Source organism: Astatotilapia calliptera, chromosome 5, assembly GCF_964374335.1.
Source record: "Astatotilapia calliptera chromosome 5, fAstCal68.1, whole genome shotgun sequence".
Taxonomy (NCBI): Eukaryota; Metazoa; Chordata; class Actinopteri; order Cichliformes; family Cichlidae; genus Astatotilapia; species Astatotilapia calliptera.
The window spans coordinates 26291380-26314174 of record NC_137426.1 but is presented as its reverse complement, the minus strand read 5'-3'; the positions used below and the strand labels follow the sequence as shown (position 1 = coordinate 26314174).

Sequence of the window (22795 nt, the reverse complement as noted above, 5' to 3'; positions counted from 1 at the left end):
ACAACACCATCTACTGTTCGCAGAGTAACATAACACAGCCTGGTTTGTTCCAGTAATAATAATAATAACTGCAAAGTTTGACCTAACCAAAACCATCCATTTAAAACGCATGAATTACTACTTAATACACAATGCGATTATTCATATTTTGTTTCGTGGTAAGCCTTTGGTTCTTTTCAACTTAAACGTTTATTTTCTTAGTGAGCAAAATAAATTATTATTATTATTATTATTATTATTATTATTATTATTATTATTATTATTATGAATAACAATAATATATTAAAGCTATTTTCGAAATACTTCTGTTAAAACTGTTAAAAGAAACATTTCGTGGGCGCTTGTTGAGGATTGATTGTAGTAACAGATAAACTTTTAACGCATTTAACTCCCATATTAATAAGTTAATGTTATGTGATTTTTTTTTCTTAAAAATAATTAATTGAACTCCGAGTAATGTCAAATACGCATCCATGCTCTGTAACTAAAGGCAGGATTTAAAGTGGAATGTAACATGAAAGGAGATGGAACCCTAACATCCGCTCTGATGTGAGCGCCAGTAGATTTTTGTTTTTCTTTGTGCACAGACTGTGTTCAACTGTTTTCATGGATTTAGCCAACTGGAGTCTGCGATATATTAGCACCTATTATATGAGCTATCATACGATCATGACTGGGTTCCATTCCTTAACCAGTTTCAGTTCAGTATAAAGGCGGAATTTGGCAATAGAAACTATACAGAGCATCATCAGATTGCTACCTTCAACCTAATCTAATAGTGACCATGGACACCGCAGCCTGTCCTGCACCAGGAAAAATCACTGTAAACGGTACTGTAACTTAGCATGCTTTTCCTACTTTAAGTTAAAGTATTTAATTTCTTTAAAAAAAACAAAAACAAAAATAACTACAAATCCAGTGTCAAATAGGAAAAACAGAGAAAATAAATTTCATCTTTGGCAAATATCACTTGCTGATAAGTTCTTACATTTTGAAAACACTTTCTCTCTCCTGCCCTGTCTTTTTTTAACCTATTTCCCCATTAGAGTGAAGCTAACAAACATATAGCTATTAATTAACCCACGAATAAAGGCCTCAGCAATAGTGTGAAACCCTTCAGTGAAAACTAAAAGATTAGGACAATATTAATGTTAGAAAGCTCGTAAAAAAGACGACTATTCAACCCAAATTTGCGGGAATTTATGGGAATAAAATGAATTTACAAAAGAGAATATTTTTTTTAAAAGTTCAATAATCTCTCAGTAGTAGTTTGGCATATATGACGGTGGGCGTATATGCGCTCACAGGATCAGATTTTATATCAGTTTCATTTAAATATATTTATTTTAAACCAATAGTTTATCAATTAGTTTATCCACTGTCATCTGTTTGTCAAATATATATATGGTATTACAAATGTTGCATGCAGAATGTGTAGATTACTGGATTACTGTCCTTCTCGCGCTTACGTGGACGGTAAGGCCCACCGGAGGGGGCAGTACCGTTTTGGCTCCGTTACGTGTCACACAGGCCCTCAATGGCCTGTGCCCGTGACCTGACTTTGCACGTGGCTCAGGTCGTTAACCACGGGGACAACAAAGAGGCCATCAGGAGTGGAACTGTTAAATGATTCGTTTACAACCACGTTTGTTGAACTGCATCGGTGCCCTGCTGACCCGAGCGAGCGAGCTCATAATCTGAACTGTGCGTTTAAAAGGTGCCTTTACTGCAGGCGTGGGAGAAACGTGGCTCTGCAGTATGAGAGTTTTGAATCGCCATGCAGCCCGAACACTACACAGCCACATTTGCCAAACAGCGTAATTATTGTAACTATCGCGTTGAGTGCGCCAGTCATCTAGTGGAAAACAAGGGGGAAACATTTTCTTATGCGCTCTAATGAGGCAGCGTTTTCTTTTAAAGTGCAATAAAAGTGCTAAATGTGATGGAAAATTGCCTGAAAACCCCGTAAACCAAACGAAATCACAAACTGCATCAGAGATCCTTTCATGTAAATAAGTTTATGATCTGTCATTTATAAGGACATTTATTTTAGCAAGGCAGACAATGATTTCTGTCACCCTTCGGCAAAGTTGTGCTTTTATTGTGCAGCATTTAACATTTTTGGTGCAGTGTCACAGGACATAAAATTGTTTAATAACTTGGCCGCATGTGGTTTAAATGATCTGTTCTCGTTTGCCTTAAAAGAAGGTGGATTCTGAGGCCCTAGAATGATGATTAACAAGCTCAGCAATTAAGCTTTATTAGCGCACTGCAGGCGGATTTCTTAAAGAGCCGTTTGCTAACTTTTTCGCCTCTGCAGGGTAGGTTAATTAGCTGTGAAGAGTTCAGACCTGATGATTCCGAATGCAGAAAATTGATCAAATAAAATGCTTATGCAACATGATCCAAACTATAAAATATATAAATGTACGAGTCATTTATATATTTATTAAAAAGAGACTGAGTATTTTTGTTAGACCCAATATTTATGATGCACAGTATTCTAGCATTTTTCAATTTTTTTTGCTTAAATTGCTTATTGCTTATTGTGTATATATATGTGTGTGTGTGTGTGTGTGTGTGTGTGTGTGTGTGTGTGTGTGTGTGTGTGTGTGTGTGTGTGTGTGTGTGTGCACTGAACTTCAAATGGTCCAGCTGTACTATACTTGTGAAAGAGTTTAACCCGAGTTGGGTTAGGTGGATAAAGACATGTCTTTATCCACCTAATCCACCTAACCCACCTAACTTTTGTCCTGCAGGACAAAGACACACTGTGGAAGAGAACCAGAGATTAATAATAAAAAATAATTAAATGTAGAGAGGTGTATAAACACATAGCCAGTGACTGAGTGACTGAAGAAGAAACATTCAATGCAACATAGGAATCCCCCAGCAGCCTACACCTATTGCAGCGCAACTAAGGGTGTATTCAGGGTCACCTGATCCAACCCTATCAACATACCGTATCAAAAAGGAAAGTTTTAAGCCTAATCTTAAAAGCGGAAACAGAAGAAGAAGAGTGGCCTGAAATCTGAAGGCTCTGTCTCTCATTCTACTTTTAAATACTCTAGGAACCACAAGTAAACTTGCAGTCTGAGAGTGAAGAACTCTAATGGGGTGATGTGGTACTCTGATGTCATTAAGATACAATGAGACTGATTATTAAAGAACTTGTATTTGAGGAGCAGGATTTTAATTTCAATTCTAGATTTAATAGGGATCCAATCAAGGGAAGCCAATACAGGAGTAATATGCTCTATTTCTAGTCCCTGTCAGCACTCTTGCTGCAGCATTTTAGATTAACTGAAGGGTTTTCAGGGAGTTTTTAGTCCAGCCTAGAAGTAATAAATGCTGCACTGAACTAGTTTTTCAGCGCCACTCTAAAAGAATTTTATAGATATTGTGCAAATGGAAGAAAGCAGTCCTAGATATTTGTTCAAAATGTGCATTTAAGGACATGTCCTCATCAAAAAGGACTCTAAGATTCCTAACAGTGTTACTGGAGGCCAGAGTAATGCCATCCAGAGAAAGCATTTGGCTAGAAACTGCATTTCTAAGATTTTCAGGGCCTCAGTTTTATCTTAATTTAAAAGCAGAAAATTTGAGGTAATCCAGGTCTTTAAGACATTACTGTAGTTAACTAATTGGTGTGTGTTATCTGACTTCATGGACAGATAAAGTTGGGTGTCATCTGCATAGTTAATACTGATACTGCCTAAGGGAAGCATGTATAATGTAAACAGAGCTGGTCCTCGCACAGAACCCTGTGGAACTCCATAATTAATCTTAGTGTGTGAAGAGGACTCTCCGTTTACATGAGCAAACTGGAGTCTACTAAATAGATATGATTCAGACCACTGCAGCACAGTACCTTTAATATCTACAGCATGTTCTAATCGCAGTAATAAAATGTTATTGTCAACAGTATTGAACGCTGCACTGAAATCTACCAGGACAAGCACAGAGATGAGTCCACTGTCAGAGGCTGAAAGAAGATCACTTGTAACCTTCACTAAAGCTCTGAAACCAGATTGAAACTCTTCAAATAAACAATTCCACCGCATATGTTCAGTTAGCTGTTTTACAACTACTCTTTCAAGAATTTTTTAAATAAAAGCATGGATGGAAAAAGGCTTATAATTACCTAAGACGGATAGGTCAAGTGATGGCTTCTGAACAAAATGAATCAGAGGGTGATGATTGCTTAAAAAATACTGCAATTGAAAGATAAACAGTGTAAGACCCTTTAAAAGTGTTTTTTCTAGTATTACTTTCATTCAAAGGTTAGGTTTAAAATGCATTTCTGTTGCAGATGTACAACATGTAGAATGATATAAGATGTAGAATTATAGGTCAATCAGCACCACCTTGTGACAGATCAGAGCACTGTCAAAATCCTTCTAAAGCTGAGACTTGACTATGAAACAAATGAGAACTACCTATCAAGGATAAATCCAGTATCTGAATATTAAAACCAAAGTCCCTCCAAGTCTTAATGAATAGATTGACACTGTTAGGGGAATCTTTATAATGGAGAGGTTGACTTTCTTGCCAAACTCTAAAGGAGACACCTTTCTAAAGAAGTTGAAGAAATGGGTCGCCTTTATGTAAGCTGAGGAGCAAGCTACCTTTTTGTAAGAATGCAGTGCAATGCAGTATCCCACCTGTTCTGTTTTTCTTGATTTAAATTGCTGAATAAAAAGTGAAAAAAAAGAGAGAGACAACACAGTCTAGATGTACTTATGACCAGCTGTTTTAGAGCTCAACAATACACTGAACACATTAGGTAATCTCAGTCTGTAATGTTTAAAAATGCAAATCTAACAACAAGCTGGGGTGGCATCAGGCATCGGTAAACTTGGGACAAATTTAAAACATAATACTTTACACTTGCAACATCAGATACATCAATTACTCTAAAAAATAAACAAAAAAGCAAACCTAGATCAGAATTTCAGACTACTTTTGAATAGTATTGATGTATTGATGTCAAATGAAAAATTCAAGAGCTAAATAATTCACTAGAATTTTCAACTGGTTTCTTTCATGAAGCATGTTCCTGTTTTGGCCATTCTTTCTGTGACTTGACAGTGAAAGAAAAGAGCAACTTTGTCATGTAAAAATAATTAAGCCTCTTGTCTTTTGTCAAAAAATTTAAATGAGAATGTCTAATAGGTAATGCTGTACCTTACAGGTAATTTCAAGCACTCCATTTTATTTTTACACTGATATGAACGGAAACCAAGGACTTGCATCGCCACAGAGGCCGGCATTCAAAACACCATGACCTCATCCAAAATGACTCATAAAGCAGATCTATTCATAATTGTTTGAATGACATCCAAGCAGTAATATAGGGCGCTGAGAAAAGTGCTGTATACATAAAAAGCAAAATTTCAGCCTGTGATGAGAAAACAGTTTCACACTTTGAAAAATGTATGTGAAAAGAGGACAACTTTTTCTTGTACATTTTAGTTTTGAAAGGTCAACAAATCCCAGAATTCTTTTCTGTCTGTATAAATTAACAAAAGTAGGAGATTTTCCGTAGGTTGGTTGTGTGGTTTCAGCAACAGAGGGCAGCAAAGGCCACAACTCACATCTGGGAAGAACAGTCTTGAAAATCCAAGATTTCAGCATAATTATTTGTCCAAGTAACCTTGTGTGGCCAAAACGCCAAAATGAAATAAAAAGTCATTTTGTCTGTGGATTTCTTTCAGTCACAGTTAATGGGTCACATTTCAAAACACATTCACCGCTTACTGAAGAGACAAATGACACAGTGGTAACTCAATACAGAACAGCTTTAAATAAAAAACAAAAAGCTTTCTAATTAAGTTAAATTAATCAATAAGAGCTGAATGAAAAATAAGTTAAGAGTATGAATAATGTTTTCAGGGAGGGCTCCTCTGCTGACTCACCCTCCAGTTCTTTTCTTTTTGTTTTTATAATCCCTTCTTTCCAAAAACAACTGGTAGACATTTTTTTAATAACTCTGAAGAACAAATCAACAAGGGCATGAACTCTGACACATAAAGAGAGGGTTTATTGCATATGTGGGTAATCATGGGTAAGTACTCATAAAAGGCAGTGAGTTTCTCTCTCTGACAGTGATACATCTGTTATTTTACATTCAGTCTGCTTAATGCCGTTGATCCATGATATTCATTCAGCATGAGTACAAGCAGCAGAACTGACACAACTCTTTCAAACCCTATCAGAAGGAACATACTGTACAAGCATGGCTTAGATATCTATTTCTTGCATAACACTTTCCCCACCATGTTCAGGTCTTCAGATGTTTACAAAATGGGTTACAGTGCTCCCTCAAATACATGTTTGTCAGGCTACAGGTTGCGACAACAACGATATATTTCTCTTAATGACACGCGGAGCTTTGATCAGCCCTGGTAAGTAAGCAGCGGTTAAGGCTGGCTCCCTTGGTTTGTTATTTCAAGGTTTTCATCGGCATGGTTGGCATTCAGCAAATTTCCTGTGGAAAGTTCTGCACTCCTTGCTGGAATGTAGCCATGCATGTCCAATAACATGAGTGTGTACCCAACTGGGTACAGTGTGAAGCAGCACTGCGTGCACTACCAAAGCCTTATGATGTGTTTATGCTGCATCTGATACACTTTAGTATGTGGTGTTTATGGTGCATGTTCTACCATTCTACGTGTTGTTACTGTGGTATTTATATGAATGTAACAGCAGCGTATGCCCGGATATCTGTGTTTTTGTTGATCATCTGTCCTCTTGGAGCAGCTGAAGCCTGTCCTCTGCATAGTAAGGACTGGTGTTTCCAGTATCAATAGCCTGGCAGTCGTCTGTGAAAAACACCAAGTCCTGCCAAGAAACAAGAAACAAGAAACATGTGGTGTAGCTGCTCTACTTGAAAACATAAAAGCTCAAAAAGAAACCCACACACACTGCGGAGTGCTTACCCGATAACAGATTCTGGTGATGATGCTGTAAAGGTTCTGGATTTTGCGCTTCAGCAGAACCATTCTGGGTTTCTCTCTGCAGTACTGGTTGGGATGGTTCAACACCACGTAAAGAAAGTCACGGAGCTTGGTAGTGATGCAGGAGTTCTGGAGTCATGAAACAAGTATTTACATTCAATCTCCAAGAGAAATACTTTTTTTTTTCTCTTTTGCACAGCGCAGCTGTCAAACTGCAAACATTTGCACATCAGGTCAAATCAAAGCTTAAGATTTTGTGCCTCGGGCATTCTCAATGCACATATCCAAACTGTACAAATTTGCCACAGGAAATATTTGTCGTCTGCCAGTTTAACAGCTAAATTAGTCAGTTGATTTTGTATTAAATTGATACATTTAGCGCTTCATTTACTGGGAAATTATACAGTAAGAGAAAATTGAACATTTAAAAAATTAACAACTTACATGCACGTCCAGGAAGATGGCAGGCAGAATCTCAGCACATGTTTTCTGCAACCCAGCAAACATGAGCGTTGAGTTAAATAACTGGTGGCATCAAGATGCCAAAAGCGCCACAAACGTAGACTCTCTTACCGTGCGATGAGAAGTGTGTATTTTATCCAGCAGCATCATGATTTCTTTGCTCAGGTCGAGAGCTCTGGAGTAGCAGGTCGGAGGTGTGCACTCCGACAGCCACACGAGGCTGGAGAGGCACAGGAGAGCTGCGAGTCCCAGCTTCATGTCGGATAACGCTCTGCAGGACTGGACTGGTAGAGGCTGTCAAGTAGTACAGAGGAGGGCCGGCTGCTGTTTTAAGGATGGAGTGGAAGAAAAAAAACACGTAGGATGACGTGGAGGAGCAGCACAGCTCACACAAAAAAACCCCAAAAAGACATTTGGGATCTTCTGCGTTGTGGAGAGCAAATCAGCCATGTCTAAATAGCAGCGGTGACTGATTTCTCCCTGCTGACAATGGGCGGACGGATTTTGCGGTGTTTTCTGTCCTACTGCCCGTCATTACATAAAAGCAAGATATTAAGGAGAGCTATTAATCAAAGACTAAAGTCAGCCACTTTGTACGTTAAATCATCTGACCTGCAGTCACGAAGTTCATTAGTAGAAATCACAGGTGTGAGCGTGTTTGGAAACTTTGTATCCGTTTGTCCAATGTAGGGCTTTTAACACAGATGTTTGAAAGTAGCAGCTTTCTCATTAACACACAGCTACAAGGTTTCACTTTGGCATGTTTCTTTCTCCTATTATTGATTAGTGAAGTTTTGCCTTTTGGGAAGATGTTTAGGACAACATAACAATTTATTACTCAACCAGTCATTTCTGACCAGCTTATTAGCAATCTGAATTATTGAGAAGACAGGGAGAAATGACTGGAAACAACTTAAGCCAGCTGATTTTATTAAAAAATAAAACAAAGTCAGATCATATAAACACTTTGAAGTACCAGATTTTTTGGAGCATGATCATATATAAAATACCATCCTCATTAAAAAAAATAATACAAAAGGCAAGACAAATTTCAAGGTAGGTTTGTTGGGGCCACTGAACCTTTCTTCAGATTGAGGAAATTCCTCTTCCTTTTTCTATTTGGGACATCTACACTGTTACATGATTCAGGTGGATCCCGGAAAACAAACAGCTTTTCCCCGGTTGCTGGGCTCCCCGGCGCACAGCAAGCAGAGGCTGAAGGCGTGTGTTCCTCTGCTTCCTTTACCGTGTCCACAACTTCTTCTCTTCCACTGTCGCTCTGCTGCTCTTTAACAGGCAGCCCAGATTTATAAAGTGGCTGCTGTGCTTTGCTACAGCTGTTCTTCTTTCCCTTCTCCTTAGTCAGCAGCGGTGCAGTATCCCCTTGAAGCACAAGACCGGACCTGGGGAGCAGTTTTTCCATCAGACTTTGCCTCTTTTCCTGGAGTCTGTGAGATTTGGAGGACAAAGGAGCTTTTGTTAGCAGGACTAGAGTGTTAACGCGCTTACCTCATGCGTGTGGTCACCGCAGCCAAACCATGCAATCCGACAGGCACATTTCACTTCAATTTAAGGATCTGACAGTAATATCTGGTGACCACTAAACTACAAATTAGCCTTGGCTGTGGTGTAACATGAAGTCTTTATATGGTGGTTGGTAGAAGAACAAAGAAATGTGTTTAACTCACCCCTCTTTATCCAAAGCACAACTTGGAATATTCAGCATATTTTTATGCACCACATCTTCTCTCAGTTTCACAGGAAGAACTCTGTTCAGCTCCTCAGCACACCTAAACAAAAAGTCACCAACAGAATACAAAACTGTCAGCTGCTTTACAAAGTCTGCAGACAACTGGTTTAATAAAACAATTCCTAACTATTCACACACTGCAACAATTCATCAGTTTTGTAATCTCACATTTAGAGAAAAATGATTAAATATTTTATCTCCTTCGTAGTAGGGTACAACATGTTAAGCTGGGAAGTTTAATTAATAAATCCGGATAAGTCTAACTGAAAAAACCTTTAGGAGAATTACTATATTTTTAAGATTGCCTTCAAAACACAGAGTCGGTCTTAGGTAGGCAGTCTTTATTTTTATTTTTTTTGGCCTGTCCCGTTTGGCTCTTTTGCCATCAGAATTGTTGTCTAAAGGCAAAGAAAGATGCCCAACGGATTTACTTTACCAAACTGAATTGGAATGTTTACGTTTTGTTTCTGTTTTTTTTTTCTTCTCGTTTTTTTTTTTTCCTCCTCTCTTTTCCCCCTCTTGGTTTTATGCTGCTCACCCCTGTCCTTGGTTTCTTTCTTTATTCCTTTCACTGCCTCGATCACCTGCTTCGACACTCATCCACAAACATCCTTTATTTCGACACATACGCACCATGCGCTCAACGGCAGCACATTTACATCAGTCAGACAGCGCACACAGTCATATAAGATACACACACACTTAAGCCAAGCCTACTCATATTAGTAACTATGCATACACAAAGTCAGACTCAGGGAGCATCTCGCCACACATTTTTTCTCTCTCTCCTTCTCTTTATTTATGAACAAGTGACGTATTCTCTCCACCTGTCTAAGCAACGCACACAGCATACATCCCTAGTTATACACAAACATCTATGGGTACACTGAGGTTCATTACATGGAATATAAATGGAGCTGGCTCCAGAGAAAAGAGGTTAAAAATATTTAACCAACTCAAAAAACTACAGGCAGATGTTGTCCTATTACAAGAGACCCACAGACCTCTTAGAGGTTCGAATGAACTTAAAACACCTGAGTTTCCTAATGTGTTCTCAGCTTGTTATAATTCTAGACAAAGGGGAGCAGCAATTTTAATACATAAAAATATTAATTTCACAGTACTCGATACAGTTATAGATCCAGAGGGCAGATTCTTAATCATTAAACTATCTATACGTGATAAAAAGCTATGTATTGCAAGTGTATATGGTCCAAATGTTGATGATCCCTCATTCTTTCACGGTTTTTTCAGTGCACTCTCTGAACACTTAGATGGCAACACTTGTTCTTGGAGGTGACCTCAACCTTGGACTAAATGAAGACATGGATAGGCTCAATACAGCGGGAACTCAGCGTAATTGGCAGTCCACAAATATAATCAAACAGTATATGAGCGACTTTGGTCTTTGCGATGCATGGCGCTCTCTTCACCCCACCAGTAAGGAATATACTTTTTTCTCACATGTCCATCACTCTTACTCTCGTCTGGATTATTTTTTGGTCAGCAGCTCACTGCTGAACGACATTTCAGACACTGAGATTCATCCTATAGTTGTCAGCGATCATGGTCCTGTATCTTTAACACTAATGCACAAGAATAATACTACGCCAAGAAAAAACTGGAGATTTAATATATCACTACTTAAAGATGAAGACTTTATTAAATATTTTAAAAAAGAGTGGACTTCATATTTGAACTATAATGACACTCCCGAAACATCAGCTTCTGTTCTATGGGAAGCAGGGAAAGCTGTGATGAGAGGTAAAATAATTTCTTTCTCATCACATAAAAAGAAAAAAGAAAACAAAAATATTCAGGAATTAGAAAAAAACATCAAATCACTAGAAGAAGCCTACGCGTCCCACCAAGATCAGGAAACATTGAACAAAATACGCAAAACAAAACTAGAATTAAATGAGATAATTGATAAAAAAACAAAATTCTTAGTACAAAGACTACGCCTACAAAATTATGAACATGGTAATAAATCCGGTCAATTTCTAGCAAACCAGCTAAAAATAAATAAAGAAAAAACAACTATATGTGCTGTTCAAGATTCATCTGGGAACACAATATATGATCCGATACAAATAAACAACATTTTCAGGGATTTCTATAAAACGTTGTATTCACCACAAATAAACCCATCTAAAAAAGAAATTGATCAGTTTTTGGACAACATAACTCTTCCAAAATTATTGGACACTCAAGCAATGGCACTGGATTCACCACTGACACCAGGTGAACTCCAGGAAGCCCTGATAAGTATGCCCAATAATAAGGCTCCAGGTCCAGATGGCTTTCCTGCAGAATTCTACAAAGAATTCTGGTCGATTCTAGCACCAGTTTTCTACAGAACGTTGTTGGAAATTAAAGAAAAGGGCAGACTTCCATCAAATATGAATTCTGCAAACATTAATCTCCTGCTAAAACCAGGCAAAGACCCTGTATATCCCTCAGGCAGTCTTTATTTTGACAGTAAACAGTGCAAGTCTTCTGGTTTCTCTGTACTTGTGACACTTCATAGACAATATCTGTCAAAATGCAAATGAGTCATCAACAGGGTTTTGTAATGGGGGGACTATATGTGGTACATTAGCTATGCAGCGAGCAGATGGCATGGACAGAACCTCTGAACACCTACCTATGGATTTAATACAGCATGCTATGACAAGTCCTCAAATAATTCTCCTACACTGTAGGTATATTATGATGAATAAGGTGATTTTCAAGTTGCCAAAACTGCTGTTTCAACATGAAAGTCTAAAATCAACATGAACAGTGAAAAGCCAAGAAAACTCAAGACAGCCATTGAACCAAGCTGCCTCAGTATTTTGAGTTTTGTCAACATTTGCTTTTTTGCAGTGTATTAAAGCAAACTGTGGTATTGGATAGAGGGGAATTTAAAGCCTGACCACTTTGGAGCAACCTGATTGCTTTATATTAGTGTCCAAATTAGCAAAGGACACTGACAAATCAAGGGAGACATTTGTCCTCAGAACAGCAGACATAACTACCAACTCTTCAAAACAGGAGTTCACAGACTATATGTGTGTATAAATAATATTTAAATATGAGTCAAAAAATCAGATTTCAGATCATTTTTGGTACTCTGAATTATGTTAGTGCGAGCATATATTTCTAATATGGCTCTCAAGAACACAGTTTTGGCTTGGAGCACACAAGTCCCGCCTATCTGCCGTGTTTATGAGGGGCAGCCAATGGAAAGAGCGCTGGCTTCTTGGATGATGGTCTTAAAGGGAGAAGAGCTGAAAGGGCTCCTTTCAGACAGAGGGGCAGCACTAAAGGCCCAGCAAGAATTATTTTGAACTGTAAATCACGCAAAGCTACTGTAGCACAGTCCAGCGAATAAAATAGGGAGCTAAAAATGAATATAATAGTCACTGTTAAAATTAAACAATACTATATACATGAATTCTCTTTTCAATAAAACTAAAACAGCTGTTAAGAATTGGTGAACTCCATTCTCCAAACAAAAAGCAGAAACAAAAGAACTAATGAAAAGAAAAACACATGTCTTGCATATTGTTCCAAACTTTTCACTCCCTTGTCCTTTGGCCAGAAGCTCAGATCCAAAGCATGAGGCATCATTCATCAGTAAAACAATCCAGACTCAGCGGGGTGCACACAAAACTGTTCCAGTGCACCAGGACAAGAGGGGAAATTAAATGATGAGTAAAATCATTTATCTCTTTATCTTGGCTCAGGGAAAACAGCTTCTGTTATTTACATTTAAGACAATACGCAGAGATGGTTGTGTTTCACCTGGCTGCTGGGGAAACACAGAGTTTTGTTTCTTCTCAAATAAGAGACTTCAAATATATTTTCTTAAAAAAACAGAACTTGAACTGTTGAGACTGGCTGTGTACTAGCAGAAAGAAAAAAAGAAAAACAAAACATTATCATTTCCTTAGCAAGACTAGACCAACTTGTTGTTGCATGCAGGTTATGTATGCTGGAGACCCAACTTAAAAATGATGAGAAGTAATTTCATCTAACTTCATTTAACTTCATTAAATCACTCAGCTAAACAAGGAACAAACAATCTTTAGAGTTTCAGTAAAAGAGCATGACACACATTAAATACTGCACAGCTATAATAGATTAAGCCAAGAGTCAAACTAATAGCATTATGCTCCAATATGTCCAATTTAAATTTCCTCAAAGAACTTCACCGTCTAATGTTATTGCCCTGATAAAAAATTTATAAGTTTTATTGCTCAATCAAGATTAGTGGCTGCACTTGATATTCTGTTGCTTTCTTGTGAGTCATCTACTCCATTGGCCCTTGTGCTGGACTGAACCAGTGTCCCAGCCTCATGTGTGAATCAGACTGAATCTGTAATTTACTCACCTGCTTAAGAGAGCCCCCAGGCTCTTAGGATGTACTCATTATAGGTATCCTACAAAGCCTGAGCACGTTTGACCTCCAAAGTCCAGCTGTGTGCAGTGATTGCTGTGTACAGTGCCTGATAATGGTTAAGAGTAGCATGCCCTGATGCAGTATACCCATAGTGTGATCACTAACCATGCCCAGGCACAGAACTGCAACAAGTCAGTGAAGTATGACTTCATGAAAAATCGTATGAAGTAATGAATAAATCTATAAGGTTGCTGGAAAGACACCATTTCCAAAATCAATGAAAACACAAAAGTTCTTTCATTGTGTTTTCTGCTCCGTTTGTTCTTAGCATATGTATTAATTTCACTCATTAAAGATTGCAATTTTGTTGTCAACCATTTCTACCGGCTCATTTACATTACTTCCCTTTTCCCTAGCAAACTGTAGTGGTTATGTTATTCTGTTCAGATATTCCTTCAGGAAAAAAAAGTTGATTATCTCTTTGACAGAACTCTATTTACTGTTACAATATAATAAGATTCACTCTCATAAGTCAAACGCACTGAACACTGTTGACAGATGACGTATGAACCTCCAGATTCTTATAAAAGGATAGAAACTCAGAACCTGGTTCTTACCCTGGGTGTTCCTGTTCTGCAGACCCTGAGGGAGGGTGCTGCTTGGGGCACAGGGCATCACTGATTGAAAGGAGTTCACTTTCAGGCAGGGTTGGGAGAAGGAGACGTAGGGCCTCCAGGAGAACCTCGGTAGACACATGACACCGCTTGACCAGCTGAGATGCAAAGTCCAGATCCTGTAACGAAGAGCAGTGCAGAGTATTCGTTAGCCCACATTTTGTCTGAACTAACTGGTACAAAGTTTTGATTGCTTTTATTACACATATTATCCAAACACTTATCATGGGAAAAAAAACCTGAGACCTGGTCACAGTTTGCATACAGTCTCTTGAGCTCCATTTGTTCTTTTAAATCTTCCATGCTTTGACTCTTGGCAGTCATTAAGTGAAACCTGAAAACATCAGAATGGCTTATATCAATACCCCCAAAGTCCTCATTGCTCTCTAAATAATGCTGAATAATAGCTTACCTCTCAGCCATCAGTGAAGTAACCTGCTCACGCTTATAAAGTGCATCCTGAAGGATGGCCCCCATCCTGCAATCTGTCTGCAACTGAAACACGGTTTCTTGCTCACAGTTCTCATCTCCCACACCAGAGTCGTCCTGATGTGTTTTACTTGACTTTATAGTGGGCTGAGACATTTGCAGGCTGTCCAACGTTGTTCTTTCCTCCTGAAGCTGTTGCTCTGCTTCCTCTAGGCCCTGTGGCAAAAGTCAAAGTGACCTTCAAATAACCAAGTCTCAGAAGAAACCCAATAATTAAAGATAAAAATGAAAAATTTCACAGAATGAAAATTTATAGGCTTCAGGAGAGAAGCAGCTACCGCACACAAGTCAGATACTACCTACCAAGCAGTGGCTTTGTATACTCTGAGCCATGTCTTGTCTCTCCAAATGCTTCCTTTCTTTGAGCTGTTGAACAAGCAGGCTATGGAGAGTCAGCATTGCTCTGCAGGTCTCCAAAACTTTGGCTCGCCTCTCAGCCTTCTGGTAATGGACGATAGCCATTTGCACAGCCAGGCTGTCTGCCTGAGAGTGCAGATCATCTTCTCTCTCATGCTTCATCTCCTCCAACACCTGCCATATTGAGAATGGATGATTTTCAGTCATCTGGTATAAACTCAAAACCTACTGATGCACAATTGTGATGTTAAACTCAAACTGTCTTCAAGACTTCTGGTTTTCTTTGCTCTGTGAATTTCCTGGATCACTTTAACATGCTGTAAAAATACAGGATGATAATAAATAAACTTAAAAATAAATTATCAAGGTTTTAGGAAACAGCTATACCTTGCTCATTATACTGCTCTCCATCTCCTTCTCCCTCTCATATAGTTGAATCCTATCCTTAAGCTTTTTCTGGAAAAGTTGCAGGTCGGATGTGTCTGCTTTCTGTCTGGCCTCACTGGTTTTCCCCTTGGATTGTGGATTCATCTGCAAAAAGCCACAGTATCCGGAAGGTGGTTGGGAAAGAACTCCAAGCTAAATGTCATGACGTGATCAGAAATGAAGCCACTCTGTGGATCCCCTTTATAATTTCTCAATAACAATGTACACTCATCCAGCAGCCACACAATTGAGGATTACAGCAGTGTGGTTTTCCACTGGTCAGTTTCTTACTTTGAGTTACCTTAAGAATATTATAAAGAGATTCAAAAACAAGAAGATATTAATGCATACTGAATAAACATGGGAAAAAAATTTCCCATGGGAAAAATGCCACGAACTGACTCAAAAGAACTTATCAATACCAAAATGCATAAAGGCCTGGTGATGAAAATGAGATGAGTACTTGCTTTACCACCACATTACATGCCTCCATAAAACGATGCATGCTTTGATCAGCGTTTCCCAGGGAAATTTAATTCAGAGCATTGCCAGCAGTTGAAAAACTGCAGTGCAAAGAAGCTAAATTGTTTAGCCATACTGCTTTAGCTAATGCCTTTTAAAAGAAGAGGGGGAGAAATCTATGACGGCATTGTTGATTTAATTTTAAGTTTAGTGAATAAGGCAGGAAAAAGCCCCCCACCCAATCCATCCACTTTCCAATTCAGGGTAGCACGAACTTTTTTTCAAACTATGAAATGAATGACAATCAGTACAATATGCAATTCTATACAGCAACATTTTAAGAGCATTTAAAATGAGTAACATGTGATTATATATGCACCATCTGTTTCTCGCTCTCCTTCCTCCAAGCTGCCAGAGCACACAGAAGTTTAGTTCTGGCGACAGCGTGTGGCATCACCAGACAGCGATCTATCACAGAAAGACATTTCTGAAACTCCAGTTTCATCTTTAGCCTGTCATCTTCAGACAGAGTTAGCTGGGACAAACACAAACACCTATGATAGAAAGGAAAAGAGAAATGTGACAGGTGAACCAGCTTGACTCTTCTAAACTTACTGGGTAGCATTATCCAATGTATATATTATTTATAAAAGATAAAAAGTTCCTTGGAAGTAAACAGTGTGTGGCATCTGCTACCATTGCAGCTGCTTTAAGAATTCCCACCTGCTATCATCCTAAACCTGTGGAACCAGTTTGTTGTTTCTTTCTTTGATTTTCCATCTTCTACTGGGACCGCATAAACAATCTTTAGTTTCTGAAATCAGTAAAATTGCCTCACTGACCTGAAGAAATCTTTGCAGCGTGTCCTAAGTGCCTTCTGCTCCTGTAGCTCTTTCTCCATGTCTTCCTTCAGAGCCTCCCTGGTGGAGCTGAGGATACGCAAGGCTGCCTTGCCTTCCTGGTGCAGTCTTTCCTGACCCACCAGGAGAGCACTCGCTCCCTGTCCTGATCCTTGCCCTGGTTCCATCTGCAGTGGAAAGTCTTGCTCTCCTGGAGGCAAGAGGGCTAATACAGCCTGAGCTGCAGAAGGCTGGATGGCTTTGATGTCTGCTATGGCACCCTGGATCACACGCATGGTGACCTAAAGAACAGGTATGAGACCAACCTCACTTCATATTTATGCAACTTCATGTCTCACAGGAGAAAATTGACACACAAAGTGATGTGAAGTCTGAGTGTGGCACCTTGCGGATGTCTGCAGCAGCTTCCTCATCCAGGTTGTTGATAAGCTCTGCTAGCTCCAAGCTGTGAGCTGTCAGTAAATTCTGCCAACAGTGCAGATGCTGTCCTACCTCTATCCCTCCCTCCAGACCCTTGCACATGTTCGACAGGTCCTTCTGTCTCTGTTTGTGGACCGTCATCTGGACAAGGCAAAAAAAAGGATTTCATTTTTCAAACGGAAATACCTTGCAAAACATATTTTTGACATCAGTTACAATGAATAAATGCAGAGACCTGTGTATATCCACTTTTGCTCACCATGTCAGATATGAGCTCCCTCCTCTTCTTAATCAGTCCACAATGCATGGCTCTCCTCTCCTGCTTCAGTGCCTCATCCAGTCTCTGTCTCAGCATCACCAGCTCTTTCTGAGCCTTCTCCTGTAGGTGGTCGACCTGCACTGCAGGCAGTTTGCTCCCTCTGGTGGAGAAGGGAGCAGAGTACCACAGTGAAACAACTCTAGCATAGTGTACTTGTATTTGTAGATATCAACAAGATTTTTAAAAACACTAGAGCATTTATGTCCCTGAACTTTTAGATACTGCATATTTTGTTTTGTATATATCACATGATTACCAGACATGTTTCAGTTATTTTTTTATTAAGACGCAGGAACATTTGTGTTTTTTTTAAATTGGCACCAACCCCCTGATGTAAGTGAACCAGCTGTCCAAGTTGCTGGAGGTGCTGGAGAAAGTGTCAGAAATCAGGCTGTTAAGGCTGTGGAGGCTGTGCACCAGAAACTTCCTCTGTGCGCTGCGTTCAGCTAGCACATAGCGCAGATTGGCAAGGACTACATCCAGCACCTCCTCTAGCTGATCCTGGATAAAAACAAACAAAAACAAAACAACAACTTTATGAAGTCATCACTATTTACGTCCTTTGTGTTTCATGTTAATGTTTCACCACAAGTGTAGATGTATGCATATCACAACATTTTTCTTTAAACAGGCATGACAATTAAATGATAACCCAACTCAAAAGGCTCTGACTGTTCACCTGACAAGTAAAGTATTTGTGCTGAAGATTCTTGGCTGTGCTCTTCTCCAACTCTCCCATCCTGGTGGCCTCCTCCAGTTCCTCTGAGAAAATCTTGTGCAGCTCCACCCGTCGCCACTCAATGATCTGCCTCTGGAGCTTCGCTGAGGCCTCTTCATGACGAACCAATAAGATGCGTTGAAGCTGACTCTGGCTCAACTTGTGCAGCTTCTCCAGGAGGACACTACACTGAAGAAGTTCCTGAGATTTCAAGATTTCAAAATGAATCTTAAAGTTGTGAAAATGAAATCTTTCTTCTAACACATGTTTATATTTATTTTATTCATAGAAACCTTCATATTCCAAAACAGCTGTTGTACTTGCGGTGCCTCTGCCATAGTGGTTTAACGATTACATTTCAGTCAGCCCTTGATGGCTGGGGTCCCCCATCACAGCAGATAGCTCTACATGTTTAAGTTGGCAGTTTTACGGTAGATGCCCTACACCCTACTACACCACCAGCTGCCAGTGTGACTGAACTGTTAAAAACAAAACTAGTATACACACCTTGATTCAGAACAGATTTCTTCCTTTGTCCAATATCATAAACACTGACCTAGTAGTTTTTGTGTAATCCCATAATGCTAACATCCTTGGCAGAGTTAACAATGCAAAAACAGATTGTTACTACCTGTTGATCTGCATGTTGACACAGAAGCTCAGCCTGGGCCTTCTCAGCAGCCTCTCTGCAGTGCTCTGTTTCCATTTCTTCCCGAGTCTCCAGGTTACACTGACCAGCCAAGGCAACCATGCGAGCCCCTCGCTCCTCCTTGAGCCGTCCCTCCATGCCTAGCAGCTGCCCGTGAAGCACACTAAGCAGCCTCTCCTGGGCTTGAGCACTGGCCTGGCCCTGAAATTGAAGTCTGGCAAGCAAGGAGGACATCACGCCCTTGTAAATCTGAATCCGGATGGCTTCCAGGTTATTGGTGGCATGTAGCAGTGAAGACATTTCAAGACTAAAGAGATAAAACACACAATAAACAGAATAAGGTGCAGGTATTGATTTTGACATAATGTAGAAAAAGGAACAACTTTACAGTAACACAATTAACGATTCATTTTTGTACTAATTGTTTTTTGGTATTGTTCCATTAATGGAAATTAAGTCATGCTGGGCTGATCTACTCACTTTTCCAAAGCCCTGTACATGTTCTGTGGATCCTCCAGAACCATGGTGTCCACAATCTTGTCTTCAAATGTTGCCTCATCCTTGACTGTCTCACTCAAGTTGGAGTCTGCAAACTCAGGGTCTGAATCACTTCTGTTTCTCTGAAGCAAAAGAAACACCATACGGCAGAATGAAGATGAAGAACAAAACAAAAGAACATATACAGACATTACTATGCAAATGAAATATATTGCAATAAGCATTAAGCACTGTTATAGCAACTGCATTTAAATTGTTCATGGTCAATATTACACTTTATCCTTAGGTTTAAGAGATGAACTTGTGATACCCTTTTTTGAAGAAGATTCAGTCTAGTTCTGAGTCCTATCACGTTTATGGCCAGAAACCCCAGCAGCAGCAGCACCATGGTGACAAAGAACCCAGCAACAAATCCAGCAAAATGAACACCGTGGTTAGGATAGATCTAAAAGAGAGACCTATATGTCACACTTACAATTAAGTCCCTTTTATGAACATGCTAAATATAACACTGAAGAAATGACAACAATAAACAACTTATGCTGTCATGTAGATTTTGTTACAAATTAAGGTGCTGCCCCAAACTTACCCTGTCTGTGGAATTCATCCTCAGCGTTAGATTAGCCCTTAATGGGCCAAACATGCTGACATCATTCTGTGGAACCAAGAAAGAAATAAACAACCAGGCTAACAGGACTGGAAATGACCTTATTATCCTGCAAATTAGGATCTAGAAAGCTTTGGTTTGACAGTGTTGCCAATTAGGAAGATTGAAAAAAGTACCTGTGAGGCATTAGAGAAGGTGAGAAAAGCTGGAAGGTCAAGGACTTCGCTCTTTTGACTCCTTACGTGAGCAGTATAATTGAGAACAACTTGAGATCCAGCTAAGTGAGCAAAATAAACATATCAACTGCCGAAGCAGCATGCAGACATAGTCTGGCTAAAAATAATCTTCTTAAACATCCTCATTCCCAAACATACCCAACAACGACTCAATGGCAAATGTCTGGTAGCCTCTTTCCACAACCCTGCCTTCAGATTTTAGAGGTACTAATCCTGAAATCGAGTCCCGGATAGCCACCTGAGATAGGTTGGTGCCACCCACAGGGCCCACGTTGCGAACCAGCAGAAAGAACGTCAACTGAGGGGGATCAGTGTCAAGCTTCACCTTGGTCACATGATTGAAAAATAAATTTATATCAGGTTAATTGGTTCATTAAATGTGCATTTATTTTTAAATTCTTTCAATATTGTTGATGTACCTGTGCACACTTGTGAAATTTTACTCCAAATGCAGCTGGAGGCACTACACTCTGAACCTGCAGGATTATAAAAAAGAAAAAAAAACCCAAAACAATATATATTTAGTTTCTTCCAACACAATTTTTTTGGAATAGTTTAGTAATAATCATGTAGAAACATACCTGAGGCAGCGAGTGGCCCAGGTTATATCGGGTGAGGGTGCTTCTGCTGTTCCTGAGGTGCAAGCCATTTGATACATAGGAAAATGAAGAGTAAAAAGAGTGTCCCCACGGACCAGCAGGAGCTGAAGATGCGAGAGGTCCCCTCCCGAAAAAGGCTTTAGCCTCACCAATTTCCACTGTACCTGTCAGGTAAATGTGTACACATGGTGCTTGAACAGCTTGAAAAAAGCAGCTACAAAAGCTGAAAGAGAGCCTGTATATCACACATTCCCCAAGCAAAACTATTACAGCGTTCATTATGGAAATTTACACTCAAATGAACAACACAAGTGGGCAAAAAAAGCACAACCAAACATTATTTTTCACATCATGGAGTAATGTACAGTTGAATCAGCATATTATTTCATTATTTTAAAAGTTATTTTCTGTGTTATTGGCTAAGAAAAAGCACAAACCATCCTTTCTAAGTAATGGGTCTGCTGATTGTCTGCCTGGGTCATGTTGTATTGAATCCATACTGGCAAGGATCTGATGGGATAAGAGCATTAAGAGGTACACATCTATTATATTAAATATGTAATTATGTTATGGCCAGCAGTTATGGTCAGAGGTTGACATGCACTCATCATGATAGTGATTGTCATGGTAATTTTGAATTATTTATTTTCACCGCTCTTTTTAAAGGGTGGAATACTTGCATACATATTTAATGATTTGGTAGAATTCTCCTTTTCAGATCTTCACTGAGTTCCTTGGACTTTCCCATTGTTCTGAGCACTGATCAATCCATGAGTGGTATCAAACAAATCCTTTTTATGGTGTTAAAAAGAAACTAACAGTTGTAGTCAGTCATGATCACCAAGGAGAAGGATTAGAGAAAATCCAACATAAATTCAAACTTGTGCACACAGTTCTTGTTTTTTTAGAGCCATTGAAGATGGAGCGGTACCATCATTCCACCAGTTCATAGAAATCATTAAAAGCCCCCAAATTACCATGAAAGTCAAGCTCGTGATGAGTGGATGTAAACTTATGACTGCAACTGTAAAAACAACAACAACAAACAAACAAAAACAAGAGTTTGTTACGAAAGAACGGTTAATTTATTTAGATGATGTGAATCAATCTATTGGTTGCTAAATTTAATTTCTAGCTGACAGCTAAACAAATACCATTGGCTTTTTTTTTTTTTTACCACTGAGCAACTCACCCTATGTTTCACAGGGAAAGAAGATGTTGTGTGCCATGATGTACTCAGGGCAGTGCCGTTATAACAAGACTGGTTTCCAGTTGTGTCCTCCAAAACACCGGTGCGCCTTGTTACATCGGGACCGCAACGTGAATATAAAAAGGCTGGAGCAAAACACGATACTTCGATATTTAAGAAATATATACATATTGCGACCCTCTCCACGGTAAAGTGTACCCGAAGCATTCGTGACTTGGTGTGCTACCACCGAGGGAAGCCGCTAGCTAACTGTCTGCATTGTGTCTGCACTTCACTGTGCTGTGGCGACGAAAACATTTCTCTAGATTTTCTTGAGAAACACCTAATGTAACAGCGTCTCCGGTGCTCAAGACCGTCGTCCTTGAACTTTAACATATACGGAGAAACGGCTTACGCCGTTTCAACGATTTATAGACCTAAACAAAGTCAAGCTTCATAATAACCGCTACTGCGGAAAAACTTCGGAAAACATCTCCAAAACTTGGGAAGAACTGTTTAACTCCAAGAAAGTCAAGAGGAACAAAGTGCACTGGATAGTTTCCGGTCTGTGGTTTCAAAATAAAATATCAGCCTAAAATCAAATACTTTTATAGCGCTAGAAAAAACCCACATATGTTAAGAAACTCTAAGTTTGCTGGAAATCTTTTTTTCTCTTACTTGTGTCAGTGTTCTTATAGACATTGACTCCCTTATTTTTATGCAGAGATAATTCA

General features: G+C 39.3%; 2 protein-coding genes across 3 annotated transcripts; both read right to left on the bottom strand.

Annotated features, from left to right (window-relative positions):
- Positions 1 to 6021: 6021 nt before the first annotated feature.
- Positions 6022 to 7865, bottom strand: LOC113021725 (cytokine-like protein 1). Its single transcript, XM_026166439.2, has 4 exons — positions 7533 to 7865; positions 7404 to 7448; positions 6942 to 7088; positions 6022 to 6843 (listed from the first exon to the last, which is right to left on the bottom strand). The coding sequence occupies exons 1-4, from the start codon at positions 7677 to 7679 to the stop codon at positions 6742 to 6744; spliced, it is 441 nt and encodes a 146-aa protein (XP_026022224.1). The 5' UTR covers positions 7680 to 7865; the 3' UTR covers positions 6022 to 6741.
- Positions 7866 to 8334: 469 nt separating this feature from the next.
- Positions 8335 to 22552, bottom strand: LOC113022739 (limbin). 2 transcript variants are annotated; one of them, XM_026168476.2, is made up of 23 exons: positions 22065 to 22552; positions 21310 to 21382; positions 20855 to 21036; positions 20693 to 20749; positions 20412 to 20598; positions 20214 to 20314; positions 20020 to 20085; positions 19741 to 19875; positions 19413 to 19552; positions 18915 to 19239; positions 18245 to 18484; positions 17891 to 18066; positions 17506 to 17665; positions 17211 to 17387; positions 16809 to 17107; positions 16346 to 16520; positions 15466 to 15609; positions 15025 to 15252; positions 14645 to 14877; positions 14479 to 14566; positions 14176 to 14351; positions 9110 to 9211; positions 8335 to 8869 (listed from the first exon to the last, which is right to left on the bottom strand). In XM_026168476.2, exons 1-23 carry the CDS (start codon positions 22287 to 22289, stop codon positions 8473 to 8475), a joined length of 4086 nt encoding a protein of 1361 aa, XP_026024261.2. In that variant the 5' UTR covers positions 22290 to 22552; the 3' UTR covers positions 8335 to 8472. The 2 variants fall into 2 exon arrangements, with proteins under 2 accessions (XP_026024261.2, XP_026024262.2); XM_026168477.2 differs by lacking the exon at positions 19741 to 19875 and having other exon boundaries at positions 22065 to 22434.
- Positions 22553 to 22795: the final 243 nt, after the last annotated feature.

Excerpts from the sequence above, each read along its gene's own strand:
- LOC113022739 (XM_026168476.2), bottom strand. The coding sequence starts at position 22,289 with ATGCTTCGGGTACACTTTACCGTGGAGAGGGTCGCAATATGTATATAT. Across the intron at positions 19,240-19,412 it reads ATGTACAGGGCTTTGGAAAA|TCTTGAAATGTCTTCACTGC; the intron begins GTGAGTAGATCA and ends TTATCTCTTTAG. Across the intron at positions 14,352-14,478 it reads TGTATGCAAACTGTGACCAG|GATCTGGACTTTGCATCTCA; the intron begins GTCTCAGGTTTT and ends TCTTCGTTACAG.
- LOC113021725 (XM_026166439.2), bottom strand. The coding sequence starts at position 7,679 with ATGAAGCTGGGACTCGCAGCTCTCCTGTGCCTCTCCAGCCTCGTGTGG. Across the intron at positions 7,449-7,532 it reads TACACACTTCTCATCGCACG|AAAACATGTGCTGAGATTCT; the intron begins GTAAGAGAGTCT and ends GCTGGGTTGCAG. Across the intron at positions 7,089-7,403 it reads CCATCTTCCTGGACGTGCAT|AACTCCTGCATCACTACCAA; the intron begins GTAAGTTGTTAA and ends TCATGACTCCAG.